This window comes from Misgurnus anguillicaudatus, chromosome 2, assembly GCF_027580225.2.
Source record: "Misgurnus anguillicaudatus chromosome 2, ASM2758022v2, whole genome shotgun sequence".
NCBI classification, from domain to species: Eukaryota; Metazoa; Chordata; class Actinopteri; order Cypriniformes; family Cobitidae; genus Misgurnus; species Misgurnus anguillicaudatus.
In genome coordinates, this window is record NC_073338.2 from 29570305 (window position 1) to 29591944 (window position 21640).

Genomic DNA, 21640 nt, shown 5'->3' on the forward strand with positions numbered 1-21640 from the left:
TAGCTGTCTCTGGTACTCTTTCAAAAAGTACACATTTGTACATGCAGAGTGCATATACCTCAGAGGTACAAAATGTATACATATCTATACCTAAATGGTACATAGGACCTTCTTAAAAGAGTACTGCCCCAGTAACAGCTTGGGACCATTTTCTGACCATTTTTTTCTGATAGTATAACAAGATCCCAAAGAATCAGGAATAAGGGTTCACACATAACTGCATATTTTAATGTTTTATTCTAAAATTTATATTAGAAAATGTTCCAATATGCAGTAAAAAAAAATTGCTGTTGTGGCCAATAATATTGGCAGACTTGCACTTAACACAACTATTGCTGTCTTAAAGGGACATTCAACTTTAAAAAAATATATATACTCATTTTCCAGCTCCCCTAGAGTTAAACATTTGATTTTTACCATTTTGGAATCAATTCAGTTGATCTCCAGGTTTGGCACTACCACTTTTAGCATAGCTTAGCATAATCCAATGAATCTGATTAGACCATTAGCATCATGCTAAAAAATAACCAAAGAGTTTTGATATTTTTCTTATTTAAAACTTGACTCTTCTGTAGTTACATCGTGTACTAAGACAGACGAAAAATTAAAAGTTGCGATTTTCTAGGCCGATATGGTTAGGACTATACTCTTTGGTAATTTTTAGCACAATGCTAATTGTCTAATCAGATTTAATGCATTATGCTAAGCTGGGTCATTCTACAAAAAAAGGTGGAAATGCTTGTCCCTTGCTTTTGCAGACCCCTTAATCGTTTAATTTGACTCAATAATCCCATAATAATATATATTTAATAAATATAGACTGTCCTTGTATGAATTTACTACAACACTGAAATGGTAAAAAACACACTAAATATGAATAATATCAAATAAATATTTGTCCCCCAAATTTATGTCATTGGTGTTACCATACCCAAAGCACCTTTATTTTGAAACAATGCATCAGCTCTTTGAAGTTTTTCTTGGGTCAAGAGGTCAGTGGAAGAAGTGTAGTGGAAGAAGGCAAAAGGTTTGTGAGATGTCTTACCTTATTTGTCTAAAATATCATGATATATCTAAGAATTTTGAGATAAGATTTTTTGGATGTCATTAGTGTTACTCTTTTTTATAGCTGGAGTGTTAAGATCTTTACATAAAAATACATTATACTGAATAAGTATGTGATTATTACATCTCTGATGAAACAGCACATGGCTAATGGCAGCCATTTTGTTAAAATGTTTGATTTTTCTGTAAATTGTCATTGGTGTTACCGTCATTGGTGTTACCGTCTTCTCTAATGAGTACTTCCTAAGCACTATTCCTTTAACTGACCAACATAAAAGCATACAAACAAAACAAGATGGAAAAATTTTTAAGTTTATAAGTTTTATCATATTCATTATCTATTATTATATTCTCATTTTGTCAGGTATTGAAGATACAACGTCATGGATTCTTTATTAAAATGTATTAAAAATTAAACATAGATTAAGCTCCCCGTTTTGCGGATTCATTGACAAGTAAATTAATGCTATTATAGAAGTTTTGGGTGTTTTGAAAGAAGTTCATTTAAGCAGATTTCCATCACCCGAATTCCACCTTTTCTGTAGAATGACCCAACTATGCTAAAAGTGGCACCGCCAGACCCGGAGATCAACTGAATGGATTTCAAAACGGTAAAAATCAAATGTTTAACTCTAGGGGAGCTGGACAATGGGCATATTTTCAAAAAAACTGGAATGTCCCTTTAAAAATATTAGTATCATCTAAAGCACATGCACATGTATTACAAAAAGTTCGTTTTTATTTTGAATGCTGTATGTTCTTTCTAAATAATAAAAAATGCCATTGAAACTATTACGATGTAAATGTGGTAGCACAGCTTGCAATATTCCAGTCATGGATGAGGTCCAAAGATACTGATATGCCAAAATACAGACAGTTTGGCAGTCTTTGTCCAAACTGAATACAGCTTTCCAGCTATGAAAGCTGAGCTCTCCACAGGTACTTACTTAGTATTCTCCAGTTTGACCTCTTGTAAGAGTTTTAATAAGTTGACTTACTATATTTTAAATCTTAAAAGGGGACATTTCACAAGATTCTTTTATGATGTAAAATAAATCTTTGTTGTATCCAGAGTACATATGTGAAGTTCTAGTTCAAAATATGATATAGGTATAAATATAGGTGTGAGCAAAAATGTGCTGTTTAAATGCAAATGAGCTGATCTCTGCAGTTAATGGCAGTGCCGTGGTTGGATAGTGTAGATTAAGGGGCGGTATTATCCCCCTCTGACATCACAAGAGGAGCAAAATTTCAATGACCTATTTTTTTCACATGCTTGCAGAGAATGATTTACCAAAACTAAGTTGCTGGGTTGTTCTTTTTTTTACATTTTCTAGGTTGATAGAAGCACTGGGGACCCAATTATAGCACTTAAACATGGAAAAACTCAGATTTTCATGATATGTCCCCTTTAAATACATTTGTATTCAGATTTCAGCAAACAGCCAAAAACAAATCTTCATGTCTGACCATGAAAAAGGCACTCCACTCTATAAAAATATTTTCTTTTCCTATAAAGGACAAATGAAGATCTAAATTAGTTTGATTCTTCGAAAGGATTTTCCTTTTATATTAACAAAAAATCTTGCACCTCGTGTCTTTTCTTAAATTTGCCATTGAGATCTCTTCTCTGCTATTCCAATGTACAATCAAGTTGCTTTAACTGCCACATCCTAAGAGGTTGGCTTAAGTATGCAACTTTCCTCAGTGGAGCCACCTTTAATCCTTTATTGCATGCACTAATCTGTCTGCTTAACAACCCTCTCCAAGATGCTTGATAATGGGGATGTGATAAAGGCACATTGGTACCAAGTTCATATAGGAAGAGTGATCCGTGGATAAGCATGAGAATATACAGAATGACTAGAGACAGATGACAATAGAGTGGACAATTTACAGAGTGCGAGTGCAAACAGAAAGGTAATTTGTTTTACTGTCTGGCTTAAAAGGTATACGTTTATATTAAGGCAAGTAGTTCTTAACCCAATCTGGAAAGAGTGCATCAGAAAACGAAGCCAAGTGAGATACAGAGGACAGTAGAGGAAGAGAAAGAGACAGCAGAGAGGCAGAGGTGAATGCAGAGTGAGAAGAGTTTATTCAGCATGCTACAGTGTAAAAGCACTACACCACACAGGGACCGTCAAGCACAATCTTGGTAGGAAAATGAACTTTTAATTGTGCCACTTCTTTACATTCCTAAAGATGTAAAAACTAAATTCATGTAAAAAATTTACAATATGTCCCCCCTTTTTCCCAGGCCAAACCACTTTTTTCAAACAAATGATACAAAGAGGTCATCAATGAGCGATTTTCTTTAAATAACCAAGATCAAAAACAATTAAGGATCCTTTAAGTGATGTCTGTTTTCTAATTGATAAAAATATTCCCGAGGCTGAATAAAAGTTTTGTACAATGTAGAATAAAGAAAGACTAAAGGCACATTTACTTTGGTCCCAACAGTCCCTACAATAATGACATCACAACGTTAAACATGGTCAATCTGACACATGCAACTGCCAAGATCCATCAGCACATGCTCTGATAACAAACTGGATTTTCACTTTAAAAATGGGTAAAACAATTCACTTAAGCAAAGCCGAGTGAAAAATATTAAAGCAGATACTATGTATTACACACTATGCTCCCCACTGTCATTGTTTAATCACAGAATTTAATCACAAAAAATACCTTGGGTGCCTCACTACACAAAAAAATCACTATGGCCCCGAATAAACTAAAAATATACAAAGGAAATTTACAACTTGGAGCATATCCCATCAAAAACATTTTAAGATATTGGGCAAGATTTCACGCCATCACTTTGAAAACAACACAATCCAGGTGATTATTAGGGTAACATTTCCTTTATCATCTCACATGTCATATACCAATGTGGGTGAGTCTCACGAAATCAGACTTATGAGGTGTCATAAAACATTTTGATAAAAAAAGTAAATGCTATCAAAATAAGCAGCATACAGTTAAAAACATCTCTTCATGTACTATGTTGCTCATGATTTCAAATGACATCATACAAACCATTTTTTTTTTCACATTTAAGGGGAAATTTTTCATTACCGCAACGTGTCCATGACTGGATTTGGGTTCTTTGACATGGAAATATTTATCATTAATAAAATCTAAAAAATAAAAAGCTTCAGTGCATGTTATACTATAAACATTTACAGTAAAGAAACATGTGGTATTTGGTGATCATTGTTCAATGTAGAGACAATAAGAAGAAATATAAATATGTCCAAGAAAAATTTTCTCATCCTCCGCAACAATTTTCAATTATTGTTTAGGCCGTCATAGAACTAACATTTTCAAAAAATACGTGTTGGAAGGGACATAATTGACTGTGACACTCAAGATGGCTACCAGGTAAGCAGTTCTTATTTTTTCTCTCCAGATAAAAGTTACAATTTTGTTTGTCATAGTACCTAGACAACTTTTTAGTTCTCATTACCAAAACACGAGTTTGTAAATGCATATATTTAATGTAATATCATGTTGCGATAATGATCATTTTTTATAATGATAATCTAAAAAATTTTAATACTTTTATAGGAAATTGTTTTAAATCCTCTAAAAATAATAGTTATAGTACAGACCTTAATCTTATATGTGCAAAAAAATTGGCTTCAAGGGCTTTTAAAAAAAATCTGATGCTGAACACCTAAGTCTGGATTTCGTGAGAATCACCCATGTGCCTCAACGTCTATAATCTGTAACCACGGGAGCGAAACAAATGACACTATTTGCTAAGTAAGGCACATTTTTGTCAATCCTTTCTTGAAAAGAAATCAGCCTTTTTGGAAAAAAAAAACAAAAACAAACAACAACAGCTGGAAAAACACAAAGTAAAACAAATAGTTGAAGCAAATACAGAGCAAATGTTCTCTTCAACAGCCGTGCTCGTTTAAGTTTTTGATATGGTATTAAGGAATGATGGTAAAAATAAATTTAACTTGATCTTCACGGGAAAATAAAAGGAAAGACAGCACCAGATGATCTTCAGATGGTAGACTTTGAGAAGGACACTCTCAGGCGATGGCCACGACCCATATCGTAGTTGTGAAGGTCGATGAGTGCTTGAATTGCCTCCTCCACTGTGGCCATCTGTAGCAAAGCCATTTTGCGATCTCTGCAATTAAAAAACAAATGGGATTGTGAACACAATGGATTAGATTTGGTATAAATAATAGCTGATAAGACATTCAACAAGAAAAGGGGAGGGCTCTTACTGAAAAAACTTGAACGCTTTCACTGTTCCGCCAGAGTTTGAGAAGAGCAGTCGTAAGTCGTCCTCTGTCACACTTTCACTAGAAGCGAAAAAAAGTAGTTTTTAGTATTTTTTCACATGTTGTCATGATACATGAACAGATAAAACAAAATCTGACTTTTACGGTACATTCACACACAGTTGTGTAAATCTCATGCTGCGTTCACACGAGCAATAGTAGATGCATCAAGCACAAGTGATTTCAATGTTAAGTCAATGGGAAGATGGTTTAAACGCGTGTCTGGAGGTCTTGCGGCGCAAATGAGACATTAAGCGCAGTAGACGTGATTCCGCCTAATTCGTGCGTCTACATATTTTGTACGAAAGGTGCGAATTGAGCGTTGCCGCGGCAAACGGGCGAGTTGAAAAATGTGGACTTTGGCGGCGTGTTAACCAATCAGGAGCTTGCTCTAGTAGTGACGTGATTACAGAAAGCGAGCGAAGTCGCGGAAGCCCCTCCCATGACGTGAATTTTCGTGTGAATGACTGGATGACTAGAATTTCATGTGCGAATGACGCGAGTAAACTCAAAATGTCCAAGCGGCAAACTAGACACGGTAGACCTGATTTTGACGCCTCAAACGCAGGTGGTGTGTACCCACGGTCAGAGTGTCAGCGTTAATGTCTCTCATTTACTTTGAATGGGTGACATCATGCCGAACTGAATTGTGAATCCGTCGGCCTCATGTCACTGGTGTTGCTCGTGGCAGAAGTTGAACATTTCTCAACTTTTCAAGCACAAATGCAGGCGTCAGTCAATCAGATCGACTTATGCAAATAACCTAGTGCAAGACGCTAGCCAATTACGTTTATGCAAGACCAGAGGAGCATAAAAGTGGAGGAGAGATTAATCACTGCGGTGGGTAACACTAGAGCTACACCAGCAATCGCTATCCTAACCAAACCGGCACACATTAGCTGTCAATCCACTGGGATTGGCTGTTGTCACTATGACAACACTGACATATACCATTAACCAAAGATAGCATTACTCATTTTACCAAAAGTTCATTGTGCAAGTTTATTTGGTGTTCTCAGTAAAGTGTAGCAAAATATAGTTCAAAAACAGTTTTCACTGCATACTCAGGGATGTTGGAGAGATGAAGTGTAGCTGAAGGGGGGAAGATGTTTTGGAAATTTTTTGATCCTGGCTTCTTGAAGCGATGCAGAGGAGAACTGGTAAAGTCTTTGGTTAGACCCTGATCATCTAAACCCTCTCTAGGCAGCTGTACCGTCTGGTGCTTGGAAAGGGTCACACGAATGATCTTGCCATACATCTTCTGCCCATTCAAGTGGCTCATGGCTGGACCAAAAACAACAAAAATCTTTTTTGTTAGCCCTGCTCAAATGCAATCATAAAATGTTAGAAATGATCATAATTTGTCAACATTACCTAACTGGGCCTGGTTTCCATCGGACATCTGTATGAGGGCGCTGTCCTTCTTGTTGTAAAGGATCTTCACACGCTGCACGTCACCATAGACACCTTTTGTTAAGCAAGAGGCAGATGGAAGAGGGAGGGAAGGAGGGAGGAGAGGAGTGAACCAGGAAGGACAAGTTAGTGTTTCAGAAGCTCCGGTTCTGACATGAAAGGTGAAGCTGATGTACAAATCTTCCAAATTATCTACACCAAAGAGTCCAAAACAGTGCTTCTAACAGACAAAACTTATTTCGATACGCCCTCCAAAAAACAAGCTCATGTCATATGGCAAAGTTAAAAAACAAAAGCCTACATGCAAAATAATCAACCATGCATTAATATATGCAGTACATGAAGAGAGACAGATAGAGCAAGATAGAGACAGAGGCATCAAAATGCCAAGAAAAATCAAATATAATCTATTCTATTTGAAATTTGGCATGTACCTAAAAAATTCAAACAGAAAAACTACTAGTTACACTAGTGCCAGATTATTAACTAACCCTTAGAAATCACAAATAAAAGAGAAAAACTTAAAATCAAATAAACAAACAATAGATCAACAAAAAAGAGGTAGATTGCTAACGATAACATACCGAAGAGGGTAAACAGACTTTGGGGCGTAACCATCTTTAGAAGGAGAGAAGAGCAAGCAGCGTAAGACAGGAAGAGAGAAGAGTCGAGGTAGAGCGGAGATGAACAGATCATCCATAACGGAGGGTGGTTTCCCGTAGAATGGTGAGGTGGTCATGGAGCATGGGTCAAGGCAGTTAATTGGGGCAAGTTGGTCCGAGGAGGAACATTTGTTTTGGTTCAGGCACAAAGCATGAATGGATGGAGGGCGGGGAGATGGGGAAAGGGATCAGAGGGGGCAAACCAATCACAAAGGTGTAAAAAAGGCAACAAAAATAGGAGGGAGAGAGAGAGAGAGAGAGAGAGAAAGAGAGATAGAGAGAGATATTGGAAGCAGCGTGGGATAAAACAAAAAAGTAAAAAAAAAAAGTTGGAGGGGGGACAAAAATAATATACAGGTCAGTACACAGGAAATGCAGGAGTTTGGTCAGAAAATGGCAGGGTTCTCTTTATCTGTTTCTTCCCCCGACCTTGTTTAACTGTGCCAAGCATAGTCACCCGAGACCGAATGTGGGCAGGGCACATTTACTCAGACTAAATGCAGCACAGAAGTGGTGAAAGGAGCACAAAGCATGCAGGAAAGCGTTAGTATGAGAAAGCGGTAACTAAACGGCCTATAGCTGTAAAGCCGCAGGGCCATGCAGCGGGTAGGCATGAAAACCACCTTGCAGAGTTATGGCATCGATAGAGAGCACGTCATGTTGAAAACTCCACAAACCCACAAGTGTTTGGGAAAACAAAAACCATGATGGGGAAATTACTGGGACACTTTAAAAAGACATAGAAAACATAGTGAGAGAGAGTTGTGAGAGAAATGAGAGAGGCGGGTGGGGCTACCAGGTTTCATACCAACTTTGAATAGCTTAGAGAGAGGCATTGGAGCATCAGGAGAGGAAGAGAGAGATACAGCTTAGAGAGAAAAGACAGTTAGATATTACTTCCAGACAGAGCACTCAAGAAAAGGTGCAAGAAAGAGAGAGATGGGAGAGAGAAAGAGAGAGAGAGAGAGGAGAGACAGTGATCAAAATTTGCACAGAATGCACAGAGGAGAGACTGCAGAGAGACCCTCCATTTTGACGAGAACCTTACTGAGAATGCTTTCAGTATATTTCACCAAGTATATAAGTAGGAATAGAGAAAGAGAGCTACAGGTTGTAATTCATTAACTACTTTGAATATAAGCTAACTGTAAATATACTGAAATAACACTGAACATAACATATGAATACACAAAGGATGAAAATGAGACACAGGTCAATCTGAGGTAAAGTCATCATTGTTCATTGTGTTTGATTAAAAATATTTTCTTATCATTACCACTTTAAGCGGTTAAATTTAAATGAAATAAAACCGAGTATGAGAGGATTCTCCTCTATGAACTTTAAGGGACCCTCATATTTTTTTTAGCATCAGCTCCATTCAGTAAGACAGCAAAGTCAAAATAGAAATGTAATTTAGGAACCGTTTACACAAAGTTTTCAACCGAAACGGTAAGGTTTTTATGCGGCTTGGCTGTTTATTTACACTATAATAGCATCGCAAAAACGCAAACTTTTGAAAACGGGTTTCAAAGTGCAAGTTTTTAAAAACAACGCCATGTTGTCTTCTGTTGTAAACTATGCTAAGGCAAATCTGTGATAATGTTGACGTCATGCGCATGTGTTAATTCAGTCTGTACGCATATTACACGAGTATAACCAAACAAACAATGGCAGACTACAGGACTATGTTTGTGCTGCTAAAGGCACAATTAAATAAAAAAACAGATTTTTTTGGAATATTGCAGTATTTTTTTAAATTCATGTGCTCTCCTAAAGAAACACTCTACTTCTTTTTTTAAAAAATATGCTCATTTTTCAGCTCCCCTAGAGTTAAACATTTGATCTTCACCATCTCGGAATCCATTCAGCCGATCTCCGGGTCTATCGCTACAACTTTTAGCATAGCTTAGCATAATCCATTGAATCTGATTAGACCTTTAGCATCGCCCAAAAAAATAACCAAGGAGATTAGATATTTTTCCTATTTAAAACTTGATTCTTCTGTAGTTACATCGTGTACTAAGACCGACAGAAAATTAAAAGTTGCGATTTTCTAGGTAAATATGGAACTATACTCTCATTCTGGCATAATAATCAAGGAATTTGCTGCCGTAACACGGCTGCAGGAGGAGCAATGATATTACGCAGTGCCCAAAAATATTCCCCTGCCATTGAAAGTTACTAAATTGACTTTTTCGGCTACTACGTAATATCATTAATTTTCTGTCGGTCCTAGCACACGATGCAACTACAGAAGAGTCAAGCTTTAAACAGGAAAAATAACTCTTTATTTTGCGCAATGCTAATAGTCCAACCAGACCCAATGGACCGCGCCAAGCCATGCCGAAAGTGGCAGCACCAGACCCAGAGATCGACCAAATGGACTCAAAAACTGCAAAAATCAAATGTCCAACTGCAGAGGAGATGGAAAATGAGCATACCTTCAAAAAAAAGCGAAGTGTCCCTTTAATCTTTAATCAAAAATGCTAATCTCCACCCCTCCTTGAAACAATCTAGCTTTACTTCCATCATGAGGAATGACTCAATGGTGGGACCAAGAAACAAAATCACTGTTATAAGCAGTTAGCAACATGACCCAACTTTAAACGATCCAATCAGTTCTCAATGGACAAATACAAGTCCGCCCTACCTTTTTTCTTATTTCAGAAGCTGTTTCACTCGGATATCCTTCACAACGGGGAAAATAAGACAATTGCTACTTCCATTTCATTGTGACTTTAAGAGTGCTTTCACATATACGCTGTTTAGGTCAGCCCAAATGACGTGTCGCTACGAGTACGGTTCGTTTGGGTCAGTTTGAACACAACAGCCGCACTCGGGTGCGCACTAAACGGTCGCTCCGAGAGTGCTCTAAAGAGGTGGTCTCGGAGCGGCTGTCGCCGAACTCTGGCGCGACCCACCTGTGGTGTGAACACTGCTGGACCTCGGGCCGAACCAAATACAGGAAGTTCTCCACATGTTTGAGCAACTGGGCTTCCGTTGTGACGTGAGCCGGGTGTTATATTGTGGGTTTACAAGAAACAAGCCAATCCTGGTCCGTTGCAGAGATTCGCTGTCTCCTTTACGTTTCAGCTGATGATTTTATAAATGCATAGCTGTCCTCCACACACAAATAGTGACATTACGGGCTTTTTAGCACACGGCTCCGTGAGAAAGGCTTTAATAGAACAGCTACGCAATTTTGCGTTAAAGCAAAGAAACTTTTATCTCCACATCTTGATAGCTGCGCTCTCCCTGCCAGGCTGGTTGTTGTGGATACGTGGGGGTGGTCATGAGACGTAAGAGCTGTAAGAGACCAATGACAGCGCTGACCGTTGTCACATGGTGTACGGTGCGGCATTTCTAGTACAGTAAAAAAATGTGTGAGAACACGGACCGCACTAACTGAAAAATGATACAATGTATTTTGGTGCGCTTTGAGGCCGCACCACGGTGCGCACCAACATATGTGAAAACACCCTAAGGTACTGAGTTTACTTTATAATCTAGGTTCTCTTGTAGTAAAAAACCAACCTACCTCATCGTCCATCTAAACAAAACTGTTCAACCCTTTTGCCGTCTTGATTGTTTGTATTTTTCGCTCTGTAGAATAATACGTATGTACGCATGTGTGTAGTGTTACTTTGCAAAGTAACATCGGCATCTACTGGCCTGGCACGCATAAAGGATTACTTTGTGTTGTTGTAGTGTACATAAAATTGTTAATTTATCAAATTATTTGGTCTGGCTATCACCTGGAAATACATTTCTCAAATGTTTCAAAAACGCAAAACTGTTTTCTCTACATTTTTGTTGTGTAAATCTCAAAATTAGAAATTCACAGACAGGGTCACATTCTCTTGATGATGTTTATTAAGTAGTGGTTTTTATCTTTAGACACTTCCCATCTAAACAGGGTGCCGCGATGGCCAATACAATGTGATATTAGTAATACAATATTTGCATAATACATTTATAAGTCTGTCTTTGGTTTTGGAACTGACATTAGTCAGAACTTCAAATGCCATCTACAAAGTATTTTTTTAAATTAAATCATAAAATGTTTGGTCTGGCTCATTTATCTAGTATGTAAAAAAACTATCATGTGTAAAGACACTCTGAGAAGATCACCTAAACTTCATGTTTAGACTGCTAAACTTCATGAAGATGATGTTAAAAAAACACAGAGGGCCCTATCAAACTAAAAAATTATGAGGTCCAAACATTTATGAACATAGTGTACCGGTGACCTGACTAAGACAATGAAAAGACAGTAAACAGAGAGAGCAGGGTGCATTTGCAGGGTGCATTACAGGGGTGTACTGACCTCCTCATTGAGATTGCTGACCAGGAGCACACCGCCAGGTCCCGAATGTCCCGACAGCACCACCCTCCCGGCTGCTGCCGCCGCCGCTGCAGCCGCGCTCAGAGGGCTGATGGCACCTGCAGAGGAAAATAAAAAAGAAGAGAGGAAGACCCGTGTGAGCCACACAGCTCAAAAGCACGACAGCTCAGCATCTCAGCCGAATCTGCCCTCTGGCCATGCAGTCTACCTGTCTGCACCAAGCACATCCAGCTACCCAGCCAAACACCACACACCTCTGGCAAACCCGCATCCCTGAGTCAATATCTGCCGTTAGGTAGATCGCTATCTGTGTGGATTTCACACAGACTGGCACTCCGGAGCAATATCCGAAAACAAAATTGCTTTTTGGGCCCCTTCTGCATGCTGTAGTTATCCGCTCAATAGGCCATTCTGCTTTAGCTTGAGGGAACTCATGTTTGGCAGTTTGGATTGCCAGTCTGTCTGAAATATGGGCTCCTAATTAGTGTGCGTGTCAATCTATTACGTCAGGCTCATAATGCAGAATGGAAGGGCTTATTGTTGCAGCTTCAGATTAATGCTTTGACAAATAGAGACACTGTTTATGAATCCTGCATGTCAAGTCAGGACAAATGGTTGGGGTGGTTTCAACATAAAAGCCCTGCAAATTCTGACAGCACTGGAAAAGTCACTGTCCTTCAGAGGGAAAAGTGCATACAACTAGGGTTAGAAAACAAAAGAGCAAAAATAAAGTGAATGGAAGCAATAGGTACCTAGAGAAGATGGAAACCCTCCACCACTAGAGTAGGAAGTTACCATTCCAGAGGGAGTACCTAAGGAGAATGTGCACAGTCAAAGTCTTACGGGATCAATCACAAAGTGGGGGCCGTGGAGGCAGCAAAATCTTAAAGCATCGTGTTTGAATGGCACATCAATTAAACGCGATTGAGATTCAGGCACCACTGACCCATTTTCCACAAAGAGCCATAAAAGTCTCATGAAACATAATAGAACTGAAGCATTCACACCCCTACACTGCTCTGAAACTGAAGCTATGCAGGCAGAAGACAGTGATGTGTGTCAGCGAAATGACAGGGAAAGATGGGTCTTAAAGGTGAGACTGGAAATGTTTTTATGAGTGGGACACATGAAAGCGTATTTTACGCATCAAGCCCTACCGAGAAGGGAGGTGGAGTCTTTGCTGAGAGCGGCAGCCACAGACGGGTCCACGGGTGGTTGGCCGTCTCCTGCGGGCAGCTCGGGCCGGGTATAATCCCGGCTTTTGTCGTTGTTGTATTTTACATTTAGGTTGACCAGCTTGGAGAAGTCAATGCGCAAAGTGCAGCAGGAGTTGTATATGTTCTGGCCATCCAAGGACTTCGTAGTGGAAAAAAAGACGACAAAGCAAGAAGACATGACAAAAGCGAATTATAATAAGAATAATTACAGCGCATAATGTAGGGCCCTAGCTAAAAGCAATAAAATGGTCCTCTACAAGTAATGACAACTGCAGTCATTTCATCACATAAATGAAAGAAAGGTACTAAAGCAACATATGATTGGATCATAATTTGCCTGTGGTCATAACCATCGCATTAAAAATCTCATAACAGTGCTTTGGCACATTATTACGCATTTATGGAGTTTGCAGTGGTTTCGATTCTCCTCGTTCACTTACCAGTTTAGCCTGCTGGGCATTCACTGGATCGCTGAACTGCAGAAGAGCCTGGAACTGGTTATTTTTGGTAAATGTGATTATCTTCATGACAGTCCCAAATTTGGAGAAAATCTAAAAGAAATCAGTACAAACTTGTTAACTGAGTTTGGTTTTATTTTAAAATGCACTATATTCCAGATGGATGCACTGACCTGCTGGAGGACGTCCAGGGTTACTGGGTAGAACATGTTGTCGATGATTATTCGCAGCACTGGACTGGGGGCAGGCGTTAACACGCTCTCGCCCGCCGTGTCTGAGCTTGGAGACCCACCCTCCTGGACCGCTGACACTGCCTGCAGCACCGCCTGAGCCCGCTTAAGGAGGAAACACGGGAAAAGATCAGAATTGGAGCAAAGCCAAGAGTGTCACCTTATATTTGAGATTATACACACACCTAAAGGATTATTAGGAACACCATACTAATACTGTGTTTGACTACCTTTCACCAGCAGAACTGCCTTAATTCCACGTGGCATTGATTCAATAAGGTGCTGAAAGCATTCTTTAGAAATGTTGGCCCATATTGATAGGATAGCATCTTGCAGTTGATGGAGATTTGTGGGATGCACATTAAGGGCAGGAAGCTCCAGTTCCACCACATCCCAAAGATGCTCTATTGGGTTGAGATCTGGTGACTGTGGGGGCTATTTTAGTACAGTGAACTCATTGTCATGTTCAAGAAACCAATTTGAAATGATTCGAGCTTTGTGACATGGTGCATTATTCTGCTGGAAGTAGTCATCAGAGAATGGGTACATGATGGTTATAAAACGATGGACATGGTCAGAAACAATGCTCAGGTAGGCCATGGCATTTAAACGATGCCCATTTGGCACTAAGGGGCCTAAAGTGTACCAAGAAAAGATCCCCCACACCATTACACCATTGCATTAATGAGAAACTGAACAGGTGTTCCTAATAATCCTTTAGGTGAGTGTATATATGCGCTATCTATGAACTATTAAAACAAGCATGAATGTGCTTTCTAACCTGGTTGAGAGCACTGTCCGTCTTGAGCTCTTTGTGATTGGAGTACTGAATGAACACTGGGACATTACGCACTTGTGGTGTAACTGCCGTGTAGTAGTTTACCATAGTAATAGCTGCTTCCTCTGTTCCAAGTTCCAAAAATGCCTAATTTTAGTATTGAGTACAAAATACAGTATGGATGAGCAAAACCATAATTTAAACGGAAAATCACAAACTCACACTAAGAGGGGCTGCCACACATACCTGGTTTTTGCCTTTAAGCATCAGAATATTGGTGACCTTTCCAAAGGGCAAACCCAGGGCAATGACCTCAGTTTCGGAAACCTCATTTGGAAGTTTTCGGATATGAATAACTCTAGACGGTGGGCTATCCATGCTGTCCTCCACCCTCAGTTTCTTACTGTCACTTCCATTAGCTGTCAAAAAAACAACAACAACAACATGAAATCAGACGCATTTCAAATGGTTTGGAAATTAGTAAGTATGGTGGCACAAAATAAAACGTGGCAATTTTTTAAGCGGATAAAAAAACCTGTATTGTATTGCGAAAGAGCACTTAGTTTGCAGCACTTCGACCTCGGCGCGTTTCATTTTTATCCGCTTAAAAAAATCGCCACTTTTTTATTGTTTTTAATTTACTTTATTTTGTTCCACCATACTTACTTGTGTAACTAATCATGTAACAGTCTTTAAATAGGGCAAAACATGGAAGTGTTTGGTGGCTTCTAAATTCATCCCTGTTTGGATCCTAAGGAATGAATGGGCTAGGCTAAATGCTAAAACATTCACGACAAGCTGTACAAAGATTAAGTGCACGCATTGAAGAAAGATAGGTATGTGTTGATTTGTCTGGGTTGAGGTAAGAACATAGTAAAATATAAAAAAACTGTGTTGTTTTCCTTTAAATGGATAGTTGAAAATAATGTCATTGATGACTCACCCTCATATTGTTCCAAACTCGTAAGACCTCTGTTCATCTTCAAACACAGTTTAAGATATTTTATATTTAGTCCAAGGGTGCCGCACAAGCCCTGAAAAGTGAATCCAAAACATCTCGATCTCCCCCCAGTGAGTGGTCCTAGTATAGGTAATAAACCCCGCCTTCCCCATGTTATTCAATGGGACTTGCGACCACATAAACAATATAATTACACTTCAATTATCTTTTTTCCGAAGCTGGTTTCTGTTATTTGTAGTTTTTATCACGCTGGTGTAAATTCAAGTGTTTGTTTTTAAAATAAGTTTTTAGTTAGTTATTTAATGCAAAAAAAACGGTGGTGTCACGTCATGATTGACAGCTGTGATATGCGTTTACTTTGAGAGCGATGGCGAGGCCTTGTTTTCGCGGCTTTACTTCCTGCTCACTACTGCGCAGGACTGGTCCCGAAAACTCTACTGCACAGACTCAAGAGCCAAGATGTCAGCGCCGTATCGGGACACTGGCGGCTTCACTTTTCACCAATGGAAAAGAGTGAACGGGCGTCATCCATCTTTTTTTACAGTCTCTGATTTAGTCCGAAAGCTTTCTGACCCTCCATTGAAATTCTAGTAACGGTATACTGTCCATGCCCAAAAAGGTAATAAAAACATCATCAAAAAAGTTGTCCATGTGACATTGGTGAGCCAATTAGCCTTGAAGCATCGAAAATACATTTTGGTCTAAAAATAACAAAAATTACGACTTTATTCAAGCATTGTCTTTTCTTCCGCGTCTGTTGTGAAGTGCATTTGCGAGACTAAAGTCACGTGACTTGTGGGCCTGTTTTTATTTTGTTTCGTTTTTTTGTGCGCCCAGGTTTCTTTTACAGTCTGAGGGAGACACACGCTGTAAGTTTGAAAAAAAAACTTTGCAAACATCTTAAACTGTGTTCCGAAGATGAATGGGGGTCTTACAAGTTTGGAACGACATGAGGGTGAGTCATTAATGACATTATTTTCATTTTTGGGGGAACTATCCCTTTAAGAGAATAAATTGACTTGCTTTTGAAATCTCTTAGCAGTGACTGAAGAGTTTGGACTGTTGTAGAGACTGCCAGACAGCAATTCATCTGAGCTTCTCTAGGAAGACACATGTACACGCAAATTCAGTAAATCTTCACATGATTCAAATGTAGACATGAATGAAGGATGAGTGTTATCAATCATTAACATAACAGAGATCTTCATGGGATAATATGGGTCCTGGGGGGTTTCGTCCATGAATGTGCGCCATAATTTTATCAAATAAATTAACAACGAAAACTAAAGAGGATTAAAAACTTACCTTTACACCAACTGCAACATCGCTTGCAATGCTAGTGGAGAAAATATTAAAATGCAGATTAATGTGCCGCCTGTTAAAGCTTACACTAGTGAATAACTCTCAGTACACACAATTCTCAATTAACGTTACAATAATTAAGGTAACCAGCAATATATTATAATTATGAACTGTAGGACACTCATATTTACTTAAAAAGCCCCAAACCAAATTTCAGACAAAACATTTAATGGTGTACACTTTATACTCTCTATGCTCGTGGATGGTGGAGTGACCGTTATATTTCCAACAAAGGGAATCTCACGAGCCCGCAGGCTTAGCAGCACGCGTAGCAACAGCAGCGTTAGCTGCACAGCTAATCTACCACAGAAAGAATTAATATTACATGTTACTCTTATCCATATAATGTTAAATAACACATATGTTGACATAACATTACTTTATATGTTGTTTCGTTATTCGGTATATACATATCACGTGTGTTCTTAGGTAAACCATAATCTGCGAAGCTAACGCGCACTTGTTATTATAAGCCGATGCATCACCGGTCTGCACGCACGGCCTTGCACGAGACGTTTATTTCAAAACGAGCTTACACTACTCTCAAAATAATACCATGTTTTTGCGTATTTTGTAAACAATGCATGCTTACCCGTCCATTGCAGGAAAGCGGTCTCCACGGCGTGATACGGATTGCAGGAGCAGAGAAGCTTTCAACACACACACACGTAACTATGCAAAATGGAGGAGAGCAGCGGAATCACCCGAACACGACCGATACACAGCCGAACCCATAAGACGCTCCGAGCATAATAATGCTGTCTGATTGTAACATATAAACGTGATTATGACTATTGTTGGAAGACCTAAATATCTTTATTTAAGACATATTTTTTGTATATTGTGTTATTTTATGATATTATATAGCATATGCCATACATAAGACATAATTTTGTAAAAACTAAAGAATGTTAATATAAAACATCAATAAATCAATGTGTTTATAGATGTCATATGACTTAGACCTAACATAATGAATGACGAATTGTCAGGTCTTTCTACAATAGTGCTAATAATTATGTTTGTAATAATGCAAAATTAAAATATTTGCCTTCATATGGCTTCTATTTTGCCAGGACGTCTTATGTGTGGTGCAACCATATTTTTTCTTATTTTTATTTTGTACTGTAGTGAAACGAGCTATGTTTTGTGTATATGGATTAACCTTTAAGATCAATTAATCATTAAAATAAGCGTGGGCACCTCAATGTTTCAAAGGTGCACCGTTCTGTTTTGCTCAACAGCTCAGTGACCCTTTAAACGACGGTGAAGATTGCGGTGAGATCATCACACTTCACCGTTCTGAGAGCCCACGGGGAAAATACAATCATACGGTGCACAGAGGGGTCCAGTCGGCTCCAACTGACCACAGATGAAAAGATGTTTACTTCACATTTCTTCACCAAATGTAACAGCTTGGCCTGAGCATCATTATATACCCTGTATTGATTTCCAATACTCGGCACATGTGACTGTTGCCTCCAGGGCCTTGGTCACCAAGTGAATTGGGAGCTTGCAGTCCTTTGTCACTGAATCAGATTATTGATGAGAGAATTGGGCCTTCAGGCTATAGTGTTTCATATAACCTTTACCTAACCCTCCTCCCAGCTTGTCCAGCGCTAGTTTGGCCGCCCGTCTGTGGAACATTGCCAATACCTTGCAGGTGTCCACTGTTTCTGTGAACCTTGCAGAAACTAAGCAGAGCTAATGCTAATGTTAAGAGGTCACAGCGTGAATATACATGACTCTGTGGTTACCGTAAGGTTTGCTGCAAGGTTCATTCTTCCATAGTTACCTGATATAGCATTTCCTTAATTATTCAAACAGCGCTGCGCATCTCATTTAGTTTGAACTCAGGTGAACTGTTCGATACAATGCACCCACTGACCCCGCTGTAATGACTACAATCTGTTTGCCACTGTTGGTTAAAGCCTTTTACAGCTTTCTCATAAGGCCTGTATGGACCCAGAGGACTAAGGGTAATAACGCTACAAACAGGAACATAAAGTGGGAAAATAGGACTTTTTCTCAAGCCTTGTCGTTGTGTAACAGTCTTTTTTTGTCAATATTCATTTCATATTAATAGAGAATGCTTCTTACCCCCGCCCTTCAAATAGTTAAAGAGCACCTATTGCCCGATTCACGTTTTTACATTTCCTTTGGTGTGTAAGTGTATTGGTTTCTACATGTTTTTCTTCCGCTTTTCAAACTATTCTTGCCTGGAGTTGGAGTTAGAGTTGGGGTTTGGGTTAGGATGTCTAAAAATGTAACAGAAAGTGATTTTTACCCCAAGCGACAATGGTATGAAAATAGGAAAAAACTATGATAAAACAATACATAAAATGAAACAAAAAAGAAAGTCATGCAACGGACACGAAAAAGTATTTATAAAAATTTGTGCGAGTGTCACGAAAAAGACATTTGTGCTCAAGGCACGTGAAAAAGCTGAATTTCGTGCCATGGACACGAATAAATTTATCAAATTTTGCGTGAATATAACACAACTTTACGTGAGATCAGTATGTACCAAATACACAAAATAACGTTGTTTTTTAGGAATGAAATAGGTGCACTTTAATATTAGGTGTACAAATTTTGGACCGTGACCTTGACCCTTTTTGCTCATAGCCTTTATTTCTTTATTTTCCATTTGGATCTATAGATCGTTTCATCGGACGCACGAGCGAAAAAAATCGCACGCGTTTTTAATGGTCTGACTATTTGCTAAACTGAACTCGTGAACAAATACCTCGTCGAAAATAACGAATGCTTTAGTTTCCAAGGTAATCTAAGTGTTTTTTTGTCTTGTTATATGAATAAACTATGTTTAAAGTACTTTGTTGTATTTATTCTTAGCGGAGTTTGCCGGAAGTTACGTGTTGACCACGGACGCTGCTTGTTTATGTTGTTACTGCTGAAACCGTCTTTTTCTGGTAATTTCTAAGGTACTTAATACATCTTATTTGTGCTTCGGCTTTGTAAAAACAATCCAGCTGTATATGATCAGCTCTGATGTGAAAAATATTGATAATTTGTTGGATCAGTTATAACTTGCTTTTTTACTTTTTAGAAACTTGACAAGGACTTAGTACTCTGCATGTAAGCGATGCACAGTTCGTTTCAACTTGCGATTCAAATTATATCAAGTCAGGAAATTACTTATAGATGTTAATTAAAGATCTCATTAGTATGTTCAATAAAAGCTTAATAGTTCACTTTAAAGATTAAGTTAGATTCAGTGCTGTCATTCTTCCACGCCCCATACCGAATCAGTTCTCACAGTTCTGCTTAAATTAATCAATCCTTTATTCCAATTAGAGGATGCAGCCCCTTTGTTCTCTCTCTGTCTTTCTTTCTTTGTTGGCCCCAAAAATCCAAGACCAGAAAACCACCTACTGTTGTTTATGGTTAGCTCAGACACCTTTTTTCTGACATGGTATCAGTTGAGAAAAGCAAGTGCGATTACCAGGTGAATACACAGATATTACACTCACAGTCTTGTTTAGCTGAGTGGCCTTTGGGAGTGACGACTTGTGATTTCAGACGTGTCTCTTGAAATGTCAGGGCACTTCACATTTCCGCCCTGCTTCCTTCAGCGGGCCGCCACCTCATCTTGCAGACAGGACAGTAGTGTTCAGATTTCCTCTGTTGGCCTGCCATGCACACGACCTCCTTCGCTCTTCTATAATAGTCTATGTCCACTATGCTACTTTTCTTGATGGATGAAGGTTTACATACAGCACACAGCAGCTGAGGAAATATGGTCGCTTTTTCTTTTGTTTGGTATGTTGTCAGATACAAAACAAAAATCCACCGTAACAACATTCGTGGTCATACAGCGAGTGAAATGAGCACTGTTGATTTAAACGGTAAGCATTTTCTGCACATAGCCTAAATTAGGAGAACGGCTGGAGAGGGGTTTGCCGTCCTCTTATACAAATGCGAGTGATTTTCGAGCTGTAATGATTATATTGTAATGACTGCTGCTGCCTTTCCAGAAATCAATTCATTCTTCCGGGGATGAGAAGTTCAACAGGGCTGTGCATTTGATTTGAAAGCTTTTAGTGCCATTTTCTCTTCGCAATGTTTTACATTTTTAAAAGTTCACAGTAAGTTTCTGGAAGAATCTGAGCTGGGATACAAACAATGTTAGTGAGTTTCTTATACAATAAACAAAAGATTTTTAAACGAGCAGGGGGTTTTAGATATCCAACCAAAAATCTCTTTCTAACTATATTATATGGCTGTAGTAACAAACTTGAACATATTAGATTCATTTTATCTGAGAAAACCACGCCAATTTATCCCAACTTACATTAATTTATATGACTGCTGTGTCCCACAATTTAATATCCTTAAAGGAATATTCAATTTTCTTAAAAGAAAAATCCAGATAATTTACTCACCACCATGTCATCCAAAATGTTGATGTCTTTCTTTGTTCAGTCGAGAAGAAATTATGTTTTTTGAGGAAAACATTGCAGGATTTTTTTCATTTTAATGGACTTTAATAGACACCAACAATTAACACTTAACTCAACACGTAACAGTTTTTTTCAACAGAGTTTCAAAGGACTATAAACAATCCCAAACGAGGCATAAGGGTCTTATCTAGCAAAACGATTTTTGACAAGAAAAATAACAAATATACACTTTTAAACCACAACTTCTCGTCGAGATCCGGTCGTGATGCGCCAGCGTGACCCCACGCAATACGTCATGATGTCAAGAGGTCACAGAAGACGAACGAGAAACCCCGCCCCAGTGTTTACAAGTGTGGAGAAAGAGGACCGTTCCTACGTTGTTGTATGTCAACTGATACTAATGTCTTTGTGTCAGTTTATT

General features: G+C 38.8%; 1 protein-coding gene across 2 annotated transcripts; it reads right to left on the reverse strand.

Moving 5' to 3' along the window:
- Positions 1-3137: 3137 nt before the first annotated feature.
- On the reverse strand, positions 3138-17518 carry ptbp2b (polypyrimidine tract binding protein 2b). 2 transcript variants are annotated; one of them, XM_073876478.1, is made up of 15 exons: positions 17388-17518; positions 16739-16769; positions 16469-16533; positions 14719-14887; positions 14476-14619; positions 13638-13799; positions 13447-13557; positions 12947-13145; positions 12542-12601; positions 11772-11887; positions 7367-7400; positions 6744-6836; positions 6434-6653; positions 5313-5387; positions 3138-5212 (listed from the first exon to the last, which is right to left on the reverse strand). In XM_073876478.1, exons 1-15 carry the CDS (start codon positions 17393-17395, stop codon positions 5083-5085), a joined length of 1617 nt encoding a protein of 538 aa, XP_073732579.1. In that variant the 5' UTR covers positions 17396-17518; the 3' UTR covers positions 3138-5082. The 2 variants fall into 2 exon arrangements, with proteins under 2 accessions (XP_073732579.1, XP_073732580.1); XM_073876479.1 differs by lacking the exon at positions 12542-12601.
- Positions 17519-21640: the final 4122 nt, after the last annotated feature.

Coding starts and splice junctions, on each gene's coding strand:
- ptbp2b (XM_073876478.1), bottom strand. Junction 14,888..16,468: donor AACTCTTCAGTCACTGCTAA/GAGATTTCAAAA, acceptor TTTGACAGCTAA/TGGAAGTGACAGTAAGAAAC. Junction 5,388..6,433: donor CATCTCTCCAACATCCCTGA/GTATGCAGTGAA, acceptor CGCTTCTAGTGA/AAGTGTGACAGAGGACGACT.